Source organism: Choloepus didactylus, chromosome 19 (assembly GCF_015220235.1).
Source record: "Choloepus didactylus isolate mChoDid1 chromosome 19, mChoDid1.pri, whole genome shotgun sequence".
NCBI classification, from domain to species: Eukaryota; Metazoa; Chordata; class Mammalia; order Pilosa; family Megalonychidae; genus Choloepus; species Choloepus didactylus.
In genome coordinates, this window is record NC_051325.1 from 31,378,650 (window position 1) to 31,391,338 (window position 12,689).

A 12,689-nucleotide genomic window follows, 5' to 3' on the forward strand; every position below is an offset into this window, starting at 1 on the left:
CAGACCTGCAGGCACACTGGGGGAGACAAGGAGAGGCAAGGCAGGCAGGGGGGACCAACGTCAGCCCTTCACAGTTCCTGCAGCCGGCTGCAGAGCTCCCGCCGGCTCCGCTCCCCGGCCCAGCTGCGCGTCTTGAGGCGGAAGGTCTTCAGCTCGTCTTTGAACGCCTCGTGGTTCATGGGCCGGTAGTCCTGGGGCTCACAGAAGGTCTAGGGAAAGACGGGAGGGGTCAGCCAACACACAGAGTGTGTGACCCTGGGGCACCCAGCCCTCCTTCCTCCTTGTTGGGGCTACAGCCTAGCTGAGCCCTTTCCCTGCAGTCACCCCCACCCTGGTACCGGGTGCTGTGGAAAGAACTCCTTGTAGCCGCCTTTGAGGATATACATCTCAGGGTAGTAGAGGCTGGGGTAGTCGTTAGCAGCACGATCTCGCTCCCTGATGAAGCGGCACCTGGGACCGGCACGTGGAGGGTCAGAGCTGGGCATGGACCTGTCCTTGTGCCCATGCCTTTGAGGGCCTTGGGGAGCCATGGAAGGCTTTTGAGCCCAGGAATGTCAGCCCAAAGAACGTTTTTAGAAGACCAGTCTGGCTGCTGGGTACAGAACAGGTTGGGGAGATGATATGAAAAGTATATCAAGAGGGCTCCCTGTTCCCAGGGAGCAGTTCCCCAGTCTTGGTTAGAGATATCCATGGCCTGCACTGGGGGGCAGAGAGGTCTGGACAAGACATAGTGATGACCAGATGTGGGTGGGGGGAGGAAAAGGAAGAGGAGGAAGGATCCAGGGCAGAAGCCCTGTAACTGGTCCCAGCGTCTGCATGGAGGTGGGTGCCACCAGAAGAGGTTGGGGATCCGGGAGGGCGGGGGCCAGGGGGCAGCAGGGACGAGGTCTCTGGGCCTCAGCCTGTGTGAGGAGCATCTGGGTGCAATTTCCCAGCACACGTGTGAGACCCGAACCTGAGAGCCCCAGCAATCGGGGGACCAGGTGGGACCTGGGAGAGGAGGAGGGGTGAGGAAGGCCCAGGCCAGGGACAAGACAGGGGAGAAGGAGCTCAGCTGAGGCCCAAGGGGCTGTGGACACCAGAGGAGCAGTGTTGCAGCAGAGCCCTGACCACTGGGCAGGGTCCACGACACCGAGGCCTGGGAAATGGTCTTGGATTTTGAAAGACACTGCTGGAAACTTTGGAACCAGATTTTATGGGGGTGATGGCAGTGGACAGAGGGTGGACAGAGGGTGGACAGGGTTGGACCGAGGGTGGACTGACGGTGGGAAGGACGGTGACAGAAGACAAGAGAGGAGGGTGCCATGCACAGGAAGGAGGTGAGACCATTTCCAGGCCTACGCGTGAAGCAAGAGGCCCAGGCTGATTTGGGGCTGGGCTCTGGCCTGTTGGCCTTCCCGACAGCTCCAGCAGGCAGACGCTAGCCTTCTGGGTGGAACTGAGACTCACATGCGGGGGCCACGTTCAGATGAGAATTCACAGTGGAAAATGAGGATGATTCTCTTGTCTAGGCCACAAGGGGTAATGGGACTCTGCAGCAGAAAGGTCTCAGCATCCCGCTCCAGGGGCAGGTTCACGGCAGTCTGTGAGAGGAGCCAGTGGTCAGGCCCTGGCCCTGGAGCTTGGGGGGACAGTGCAGTCTCCCTCTCCTCCGCCTACCCAGTCTGTCGGCCAGGTGAGATCATCTTTTGCTGGGCAGGACCCTTGCCCATGAAAAGGTGCATGCTCCTCCACCTGTTGCCTCCCCCTCATTAGAGGAAGGACTTGAACATGGTGGATGTTCAGGGCCCCCCGACACCACCCTGCCTCACCTTGATGTGCCCGCCTTCATACTCATAAGGGTATCTGCAGTCCACGATCACAAACTTCTCCACGATGTTGCTGAACTTGCCCATCAGCAGGGCCACCACCTGTGAGAGGCCATGGGGGTTGGTCCCCCCAGGTCAGGCTGGCAGCCGGGGATGGTCCCTACTCCTCCCACTGACCGAGGACGCAGCCAGTCCTCAGGGAAAGGCCACGGCCCCACAGCTGCAGACCAGGAAACCAGCTCATCTCTGCTTACCGTTTCTGGTGAAATGTACTTGAGGTCTTGGTGTTTTCCATCCACAGTCTGCAGGAGGAAGGCCTGAAGGGTTAGGATGAGGGAGAGAAAAGAAAGTGAAATTGGTAAGACTAGTGGCCGAGAGAGGCCGAGAGAGGATGCAGCACCAGTCCAAGCCCAGAGGCCATGCCAGCCTTGGCCTTCAAATTCAGCTCTGGTTCCTATAGCAATGTAGAGGTGCCTCTGGGTCCAGCACCCAGGAAACAAGCTTCCAACGAGAAATGAAGAGGGGGAATAGAAGAGATGAGCTTCCTGCTTCCTGCCCCCCACGCTCTGCCATGCCGACGGATGGACAGTTTGGAAATGTTTTTCAAGATTGAGGCTTAACTGAGGCCCTGGACAGATTCAAGGTAGAGTCGGGAGACAGGGAGGGTCAGAGGGAGGAGGATTTGGATGGAGAACAAAGGATGAAAAGATGCAAAGGACAAAGAAACAGGGCCCTCTGGGGAGAGAGGGGGGAGCCCAAAGTGGCTCCTGGGCACAGGGTCCACGGTCAGTCAGGCATCCAACCTCCAGGTGGGGGGGGTTCCGTGGCTGGTACCTTGGAGTAATCCCCGATCAGCTCGCGGTGGTCACTGTCCAGGATGCTCTCGATCTCGTCGTGACACAAGGACTTGGAGCGGAGGACGCGGGCTTTCTGCAAGGCCAGGCAGAAGGGGCCAGTCAGGAGGGACAAGGTTGGCCCTCAGTGCCCTTGCTGGCTGGTGCCCCCTTTCCTGAACACCCAGGCCGCCACCAGCTCCCTCCTGTCTGCTGCAAACCTGGCCGACGAGGGCCGGGCAGCTGGATTTGGAGGGGAGCAGCCCAGGTGCATCCTGGAAGCGGGCGACAACCACCCCTGCCCCAGCACAGGGCCAGCCTTCAGGGGCCACAAGGAGGCACTCACAGGCTCCTGGGGCTCCCGGTGCTCCTTGGGAGGGGTCCCGCTCCTCCTCCGCTTGTTCTGCACGGGCATATCCCTGTCCTGGGGCCGCTCCAGCCTCTTGAGGATGGGCCGGATCACACTGCAGGGCATGGACGGGGAGCGGAAGAGCCGCTGGCACTTGCTGAGCATGATGAGGTCCTGGGGTGCAGGGGGCAGCAGGGTGGGGGTCAGAGTGCCCTGTCCCCATACCCTCATCTCAATCCCACTCCTCCAAATTCTGAGGGGGGCACCCCAGAGGCCCACCTGTTCCTCGTCCTTTTCCGAGGTCTTGACCAGTGGGGCACTAATAAGACTCTCCATGCCTGGGGGGACCTCATCGTCGTCCTGGGGCCGGATCAGCAAAGATGTGGTCAGATCCACAGGCTCAGGGCAAACCCCTCTGGCCCCCAAATGCTCCGGTGCAGCCATCCCTGTTCCCCCAACGAACCCCAGGTCTGGCAGGTCACCCTGCCCCTGGTAGCACCTACACACAGGCAGCCCCCCCTGAATCACCAGTTACCTGCTCTCCTCTGATTGGCCAGAGCTCAGGCTGTGACTCAGTTACCTCAAATTCTTCTTCTGACATTGGAATGAGGTCATAGTCTTGCTAGGGAGCTCAGAGCTCTCCTCTTTGGGGAGCTCCTAGGGAAGGGTGAAGGGGAGAAGGGGACCTGGTGGGGTAAGGCTGTTTACCTTCAAGTCACTCTCTAGGATGTCCACAAATCCATCATCTTCCTCAGCTGCCCCCTCGGGGGGGATCAGGGAGGAGTGGCGTTGGGGCAGGGGGCTCAGCTCCTCCACTTCCACCTTCCGCTCGGGGGTAAAACACTGTTCCGGTGACGAAACAGAAACAGCCTGCTCAGGGGTGAGGACCAGAGGCAGCCCCCAACCCCATCCTTTGGAGAAAAGGTTCCCAACTGCCCAGACGGCAGCCCCGGGGGCTCAGCTCTCCCAGGCGGCTTCCCAAGGGTGCCCGTCCTGGGTGCAGGCCCCACGCAGGGGTCAGTCCTCCTGCTGTACCATCAGGTTGGGGGCTGAGTTTGGCCTCTGGGCAAAGGCTTCCCTGCGGCTGGTCCACTCTGCCATAGCGTGGGCGTGGCTGGGATGGGTGGGTCTCCACGGCATCTTGAAGACAGATCCATCCTGCGGGCAAGATGAGGGAGGTGGTCATCAAAGGCCAGGGAGCCACCAGCAAGCTCCCCCCGCCCTCCTGGGCAGTCTTGCACGCACATTCTCTTTGTCTTCCCCAGAGCTACTAGCAGCAACCGCCTCGCTCTTCCTCCAGCCGCCCAGTGCTGGGGAGTTCTGGGAGTTGGTGATGTTTCGTAGCACAGGGCTGTGGTCCAGAAGCCTCAACTAGAGAGCCGGGTAGGGAGGGCAGGGACTGAGGCCCCACCTCCTCCTGCCCCTCCTCAGCTTGCCCATCTGCCTCCTGGAGCCCCATCTCCCACCACCAGGCCAGGGGCACCAGCTGCTTTAGATCTGTCAGAGGGGAGGTGATCCCGGGCCCTCCTACCCCTCCCCACGCTGGCCAGTGGGTCTGGGCAGACCTCGGGGCGCACTCACCGGCATGGACTGGATGCGTCTGATGGCAAACTGTTCACTGCAGGAGGAAACAGGACCAGGTCAGGGCAGGGATGGGTGGGGACTGAGAGCATCCAGGATGCCCCTCCTCCACTGAGCACTGGGAGGGCCTGGTAGGGGGCCCACAGGGCTCCCCATTCCTATTCCATCCAGCCCTGGGGGAAGGCTGGGGGGGGCACCCTGCGTGGGAAGGCGCCTAGGAGCACTCACTTTCGAATGATGCGGCTGGCTGCATGGATGGCCTGTTCAAACCTAGGAGAGAAGGGTCCCATGCAGCCCATCTTCCCCCAACCCCAGCATCAGGTCCGTAGCCCAGAAAGCCTGGGACAGGGCCAGGGCTCAGGCCAGTGGAAATGGGAGGTGGGGGTGAGGGAATGATGGGTAGGGAAAAGGCACAGTGCCAGAGGAGCCCAGGTATCAGGGAGGGGGGAAGGTGAGTGGCAGCCAGGGATTTTAAAGGCCACCCTAAATGGAAGAGGACACAGAGAATGGTGGTGATGGAGACAGCTGGGGCAGGTCACAGGGTCACTGAGGCGTCACCAAAGCAACAGTCTCACCAGCCTGCCAGCAGGCCTTCCACCTGTATGCAAATCACCTCCATGGGGCCATGTGGCTGCCAGGAAAAGCACCCATCCATTCCGTGGATGACAGGCCATGGGTACCAACACTGTGTGTCCCAGGGCCTGGACTGCCAGCAAGGCCGGGCTTCCACCTCTTTGTGTGGAGCTGGCCTGGCTTCCCCAGGACACGGCCTGGATCAGCTCCAGTCTGCCATGCAGACCCCCAGTGGCAAATGCGCAGGGTCACATTCTTTCCTCCCTCCTATGGAATTTTCCAGGATCTAGCCTCAGTCCCACCCCTTCCTCCTGCCTTAGAAGAGGCCAGCAGGCGAGGAATTCCAACAGATGTTCCTTTTGAGGACAGCACTGGCTTTCTGTACATAGGCCCCGCCCCCCAGCTCTGTTACCGGAGACCACCTGCCACTCAGGGCTTTTGTGCGTCTATACACACACACACACACACACACACACACACACACACACACACCCAACAGCCTCTGTCTGGGAAACTGTGTAACCGTCAAAGCAGGTGCAGAGGTGGAGGGAGGGCTAAATGGGGGAGGGGGTCGGCTGTACCCAGCAGCCCTGGCATCAAAGACATCCAATATCATTTGCTTGGTTTCCAATCTGCACCTGGGTCCTGGGGGTAAAGCAGGTCCAGTTTTGATAGTGTTGCCTCCTAAAATCAACCTGCAGTCTCTCCCCCACCCTGCCCAATTCTCTGTTTCCTGTTTGTGAACAAACCATGTGCCCAGCCCAGTCTGATCAAAGGCAATGGGCAGATTGACAGCCACTGCCCTTAACCCAAAGCCACAGTTGCCAGCCCAGGCTGGGGTTGCCCAGTTGTCCCCACTGATGGCTGGCAGCTGCTACCCCTTGCTTGGGCCCTAACAGCTGGATGGGAACAGCTGTGCTCTAGAAGGCAGAACTCCTGCCCCACAGCCACGGGGAGGGGTCTGTCCAGAGCAGAGCCCCAGAAACTCTCTCCACTCCCCCTCACTAAGGGCCTGGTTCAAGGGTCAGCCAGAGGGCTAAGTGTCCCTAAAGCCAGAGGGGGCTGATGGCCAGCCTGCAGGCAACTCTGTTTTGTTTGGCCTAGAGTGCATTAAAAACATGGAATTAGTTGGTCCATGTTTTAAAATTGTGATATTTCACAGAAAAAAATGCTAGGTAAGCAAAAACAAAGAAGGGCCATGCGTTGGCCTGTATTCCCACATGATGAGGGCTGGCTGAAGTTGCATATCCTCTGCTCCCAGCAGCCACTGTCCCCTACCACTGCTGACTGAGCCCACTCCCCACAGGCCCCCATGACAGCAGACCCTTCTCTGAAACAGGGACCAGAATCCCCAGGCCTGGGAAGGTGAATTAGTTCCTCCGACCCCACGTGGGTTTTGAGGGGTCTGTCCACTTTCACAGGCTTCCTTGGGGAGGGTGAGTTTATGTTAGAACGGGGATGCCCAAAGGTAGCTGGCGACTGGGTGGTGATGGGGAGCCCCATTCTCTACTCACGTCTGCTCTGCCATCTGGGGGTCCATGGGGCTGGGGGAATCCATGCAGAGACCTGGGGGGAACAGAGCACCTTGGTTTGAAACTAGTGGCATTTTCTGCCTACTTTCCCTACCAGTTCCCAACCCTATTCAGAAGGACAAAACAAAACAAAAACTGTTCCTATTTTAGATCTTGACACATTAAAAAATGAAACAAAAACCCGCCCACAACCCCAAAGGCTAACATATTGTCCCACAAATTGCACAGGGCTCCACTACCTGTTTACCATGGAAACTCCTCTATACGTGGTTTTAAACCACAGCCCTGGGTAAGCATAATTCTTGAACTAGCTTAAAGTAATTTGCTCTAGAGGAGACAACAGCCTTTTAAGGAAAAAGCGATAGCTTCAGGTAAGAGAATGTTCTACAAAGATGACGTCCAGGCCTAAATGCCACCCAGGTGTGGCTGTGGTTCAGAGCTCTTGGGGCCTTGTTTTAAAGAGCTCTCATCTCCCACAGAGGGCCCCACGCTCCCGCTTAGCCAGTCTGGGCTGGATGTGGTGAGGTGTGTCTTCCTTCCAGCCAAGTGGGCAGGAGCGGAGGCTCCCTGGCTCACCAGTTGCAGGAAAGTTGTTAATCTGATGCACAGGGAAGTCAGGAGGCTCAGATAGCCCTCCAAACTCTCCAGGCTCTGACGGACCTCCCCAGGCATCCTGGGGGCCTCACCTGCGTCAGAAGATTCAGAGGACTCGGATGACAGGGAGGACACAGATGCCCGCCGGATCGAGGACAGGCATGTCAGCTGGCTGCAGAAAAGCAGACTTCCTACTCGACCCTTTGGGGTCTCACTGAGAAGGTAGCAGGGACCCAGGGAAGTAGAGAGAGAAATGTGGGGCTCAGGGGCTGGCTCTCCCGTGTTCCCATCTGCCACCCACCACTGAAGGGCCCATCAGCCTCTGCAACTGCCCCAGGGAGGTGGTGGCACTGAGGGCCAAGACAGGCTCATTCTGCAGTGGCCCTAAGTGGTTTTGTGTGGTTGGTTTAGGAAGGGTCCTCCTGGGTGCACTGGGAAGGCACACCCAGGACAAGAGCAAGAGGGCTGGGCTGGGGCAGCACAGGAACGGGGCCCAGGAGGGTCTCCTCCCTAAACTCTCCAGGCTGCCATCCATCAAAAGGAAAGGCTGAGACTTGGATCTCTACTGCTGCTCAGATAATCCAGTCTGGTAATCCAGGTTTGCTTCTGGAGCAGGATCAGCCTTTAATCCCTTTATCCTGGACCCCCCCCCCCCCCCCCGGCAGAAATGGAGGGAGGGAGAGGGAGAAGGGCAAGGCCAGGAATATGGGAGGACCCGACTGCTCTGCCACCCCCAAGTTCCCCTTCAGGCGCAGGATCGCCTGCCTGGGGCAAGATGGTGGAGATCTGGGCAGATGTTAGGGAAACAGCGTGGTGGGGGAACGAAAGAAGGAGAGGAAGGAGGAAAGAAGGAGAGGAAGGAGTAAGGAAGGGCCCCCGACGCTTTTGCAGGCCCAGAGCAGGTGACCTCAACCCCCCCACACACACACTTTTCCCAGGCCCCTGGAGCAGGGAGAAGGATGTCCCTAGGCTCTGCCGGGGACGTCTCCCCACCCCATCTCTTGGACCCGGCTCCCACTCCTGGTTCCCCAGGAGGCCCACAACCTAGAATGGGTCTCTCATCCCACCCCCGGTCCTCTCGGGGCGCCCTACCTGCCGAGCCCGGCGAGGTCATGCATGGTTTTGGTGAGGGTGGTGACCGGCGAGGAAGCGGCCGCGCGCTCCGGGGACCCCAGGAGGCTGCGAGATGCCCGCCGGAGGCCCGGGAGGTGGCTAGGGCGCTCGGCGGCCACGCGCACGCCGGCCGGACTGAGACCCAGGCCCGGCGCTGGCTCCGGCTGCGGCTGCTCCATCGCGGCGGGAGGCAAAGGGCCGGCTGGAGGGCCGGGCTCAGGGGAGGCCAAAAGACGCCGGGCACAGCTGGCTGGGACCAGGGAGGGCGCAGGCCCAGGGTAAGGGGGAGGGAGGGAGGAAGAGCAACGGGCCGGGAGAGAGGGAAGTGAGGAAGGAGAGGGAGGTGGGGAGGGTGGGGGTGTGGAGGGACGCAAGGACCTGGCTGCAGTCCGGGAAGCCTCTGGTCGCAGCTGCCACCTCCACCTCCTTATATATTCGAAAAATAACAGCGGCCGCGCCGCCGGACGCCACCAATGGGGGCGCGGGTTAGAGGAGGGCGGGATCGGGGGCGGAGACCTCAGGGGTGACAGGCGTACAGGCTGGACCGGCCCCGCCCCGCCCAAGTCTCCCGGCTTTGGATGGGGCCGAGGGAATTGGGATTTATGCCACTTACTTCCCCTCGCATTTCCCCTCCGCGACTGGTCTTGCAAATTCCGCCTCTCCCGGGAGTGCCCCGCAGCTGCACATTCCCAGCGGAAAAGTCCGCAGAGAAAGCAGGAACCCCCGTAGCGTAGTCTCGGAAGGACCCTCCGCGGTTTAACATCAATTACAATCACCAGTAACCAAAGTGAAGGGCTCCACCTGGCTCGAGGAGTATGCGAAATGCAGCTGCGCCGCGCAGTCTCTGTTCGCCATCCCATTTTACAGACCGGGAGGTTGAGGCGTGAAAAGGATAATTAGCTCGTTAAAGGTCACGAGGTTGGCAAATGGGGGAGACAGAATTGGCACCCCGGCCCCTCTGACCCCCAGCCTTCTTGCCCCGGCGACTGGCAGCGCCGAGCTGCCAGCGTAACTCGCGTGCTGAGCCCCCAGCGCACGGTGCGGGGCGGCGCGGGGGCACTCAGAGGAACTGACTGGTGTTTCCGGGTCCCCCAAGTTAGGTGTGACCCCCAAAGAGCCCAATTTTCTCAGGCAGCCCCAGAGAAAGCTCTCTTGGTTAAACTGGCCACGGGTTTCGGCGGTGGGGGTGGGGTGGAGTGGGGTGTCAGGAACCAGGGGAACCCAGGTACATAAGTATCTCAGGCACATTGTTTCATTAGAGTTTCTTTGACGACAAGGGAGTTCTCTTAAACTGAGCATTTTTTAATGACTAATCACCCTCCAGCCCAGTCTGCTTTCCTGGCACGAGGCCGGAAGGCTGCATTCAAAAGCGAGTGGGCAGGGAGCAGCTTTCGCATCCCGTCACCCCTGGGAAGAGGTGGGCTCTGGCTGGGCGAGGGGCGCAGCTCAGGAAGGCAGGAGCTGCAGGCTTGCGCCCCTTCCTGTGCAGTCTCTGTCATCCGGGGCTGAGGAGCAGTGGGCACAGCGGGCGCAGTGTGCGGCGGTGGGGTGGGGTGGGAGAGGAGGGTCTGACGGTGGGAGTGGGTGGGCCGGCGAAGGGGGGGCGGGAGAAGAGGGAAGGCCAGGGTGGGAGTAGTGACGTTTTCTTCTCTCAACATTTTGCCCAGCTCCTGCTCGGTGCCAGGCACCGTGCTGCGCGCTGGGCAGGGACGAAGTTTCCAGTCCATCCCCTGGGTCAGGGTCCACGCCCAGACTTCCAGCCACTACCCACAGCTGAGGCTGTAAATGCCGTCAGTGCTTGGGGACCGCTGTGAGGCTTCCCACCCTAAAGATCAGAAATAAAATTGCCCCGAGGGTTACAGTCCCAAAAGCAACACAACTGGTGCTACCACCCCTGCCCACCCCACCCCCCACACTTCTACAGTGTGTTGGGGGGTGGGGGTGCTCCCCCCGCTCCCGCAAAGGAGTTATACTCTTGAATCCCTTGAAATTCCAGAGTCAAGGTCACACAGGTTCAGGACCACAGAGGGGTCATCCCAGAGCATCCCATACACCAACTCTCTGTGTGTCTTCCTGCATCACCTTTTGCTAATTAGACCATAGATTATGTGCTCAATTAAAACAAACAAACAAAAAAAACTAGTCAATAAAAATAAGTTAACCTAATATGAACTATGGACTATGGTTTACAGTACAATTATAATATTCTCTCACCAATTGTAACAAAGGTACCACGTTAACACAAAATATTAACAATGGGGGTGAGTATATGGAAACTGTATTTTCTGCATGATCTTTCTACAACTTCTCTAATTAAAACAAAAAACAAACAACAAAAAGTGAAATATTTGCAGCCATCATAATAAGACAACCACACCTCCCATCCAGCCCGGGCACTGGTTATCACACTGACACTTCTGGTCCTCAGAAGGTTCCATCTCCCCATGGAAATGAATACCCTGGCACAGGGACTGCACACCTCAAGCTCTAGGCTCTTTTAAAGGGGTCTGATGTCACCCTGGGGGCCTTGGCAGAAGAGGAGGAAAATTTTCCACGTGTTTCTAAAAATCCTTAATGCTTCCCCAAGCTGGTTCACACACAGTTAACTCCTTTGTGGGACTGATTTTTCTGGTGCCTTTCTGTCATGGCTTATTACATGCTAATTTTTAAAAATATTGGTACTAGTACAAAAAATTCAGACAAAGGAAATTCAGGAACCCCTCCCTAGAGGCGGCTGCTGTTAAAAATTTGTTGCATATTCTTCTGGAGAAGGTCTATACCAGCTGTACGCAATGGAAGTAAGACAGGAGCTATATATGTAATTTAAAATTTTCTAGTAACCACATTTAAAAAAGTAAAAAACAGGTAAAATTACTTTTAATATTTTATTTAACCTAATTAAGCAAAATATCATTCCAACATGTTATCAAAAAACAAATTATTTATGAGATATTTTACACTTTGTTTTGTACCAAGTCTTCAAAAGCCAATGGACATGTTACACTTACAGTCCATTTCAATGCTCAATAGCCACATGAGGCTAATGGCTACTGTACAGGACAATGCAGGTCTATACATTTACAAGCACATGTATGCCTCTGGAGGCTTGGAGCTATGCACCCCAGGAAAACAAGTTCTTAATCTCAATCCATTCCTGTGGGTTGGCTCTCATTACAGCATACTTGTAAACAGGACATTTTAATGAGATTACTTCTGTTTGCGTGTGGCCCAACTCCATCAGGATGGATCTTAATCCTATTACTGGAGTCCTTTATAAGCAGAATGAAATTCAGACACAAGGAGAAAGCCATGTGAAGAAGCTAGAAGCCAAGAGAAACCAGGAGACATTGCCATGTGCATTGCCATGTGACCAAACAGCCAAGAACCAAGGATAGCTGGCAACCGGCCCCAGAATGCAACAGTCTCCTGGGAGAAAGCATTGCCTCTATTTCAGACTTCCAGCCTCAAAACCATAAGTCATTAAATTCCCGTTGTTGACACTAACCCATTCCATGGTATTTGTTTTAGCGGCCAGGAAACTAAAACAATGCCCATATTTTTTAAAGTATACAAATGATACATTAAACGTTGTTCTACACATTGCTTTCTTCATTTAACTTGGAATTGGATCCATATTAGTACCCAGAGAGCTGGCATAAGTTATGGATATACCATAATAGAATACACTTACTCAATCCCCTAGTGCTGGCCATTTAGGTTATTAGTTTTTGTTTTGTTTTTAATAAAAATCATATTTTTTATTGTAGACTATATACACAGAAGTGATAACTTTCCAAGTGCCATTTAGCAAGTAGTTAAAGAGTATAAACAATGATGCAGCATGTATGCCCTTTGTGTCTGTGTGTACATGGACCAGTCTATCTCTAGAATGAATTCTAAAGAGAAACTGCTATTGAAATCTCCTTTTCCCTTTCCTGAATCTCATCTCCTCAAGCTGACTGAGCTATCGAAGAACAGGGACCAAGTCTTTTACTTTCTCCACCCTCCCCCAACACCTTGCATAGGCCCTAGGCCAAGGTTGGCTTCTGACCACATCATCCCACATCTAGGGATTTCTCTTAGGGAGATGACAACAGTGCAGGGAGGTGTATGTTCGTTGAATCCTTGTTAGTAACAATGAAACACAGGGACCAAATGAGAGGTAAGGCCTCTATACTCTGCTATACATGCAGCCTTTAAAGAGAGTGGGCAGTGGGGGTGGCAATGTCTGGCCAAAGAATTGTTGATCGTTGAATAATTCACATATTGAGCTCCAGGAAAATGGTCTTTTGAAGAAAGGATTGCT

General features: G+C 56.1%; 1 protein-coding gene across 3 annotated transcripts in view; it reads right to left on the minus strand.

Annotated features, from left to right (window-relative positions):
- Positions 1-9,245, minus strand: part of CDC25B (cell division cycle 25B) — a 10,267-nt gene extending 1,022 nt beyond the window's left edge. The window contains exons 1-17 of one of the 3 annotated variants that reach the window (XM_037812102.1): positions 8,997-9,244; positions 8,363-8,633; positions 7,363-7,484; positions 6,659-6,710; positions 4,800-4,841; positions 4,572-4,608; positions 4,236-4,361; positions 4,026-4,148; positions 3,699-3,833; positions 3,270-3,350; positions 2,988-3,164; positions 2,643-2,738; positions 2,063-2,125; positions 1,812-1,910; positions 1,450-1,583; positions 339-450; positions 1-209 (exon numbers count right to left, since the gene is read on the minus strand). The exon at positions 1-209 is cut by the window's left edge and continues 1,022 nt beyond it. In XM_037812102.1, the coding sequence (XP_037668030.1) occupies positions 69-209; positions 339-450; positions 1,450-1,583; positions 1,812-1,910; positions 2,063-2,125; positions 2,643-2,738; positions 2,988-3,164; positions 3,270-3,350; positions 3,699-3,833; positions 4,026-4,148; positions 4,236-4,361; positions 4,572-4,608; positions 4,800-4,841; positions 6,659-6,710; positions 7,363-7,484; positions 8,363-8,633; positions 8,997-9,243 (2,058 nt within the window). In that variant the 5' untranslated portion in view covers position 9,244 and the 3' untranslated portion in view covers positions 1-68. Of the gene's footprint in view, positions 210-338; positions 451-1,449; positions 1,584-1,811; positions 1,911-2,062; positions 2,126-2,642; positions 2,739-2,987; positions 3,165-3,269; positions 3,351-3,698; positions 3,834-4,025; positions 4,149-4,235; positions 4,362-4,571; positions 4,609-4,799; positions 4,842-5,725; positions 6,597-6,658; positions 6,711-7,362; positions 7,485-8,362; positions 8,634-8,996 lie in introns of those variants that run through there. The other 2 variants (XM_037812104.1, XM_037812105.1) reach the window with 2 other exon arrangements.
- Positions 9,246-12,689: the final 3,444 nt, after the last annotated feature.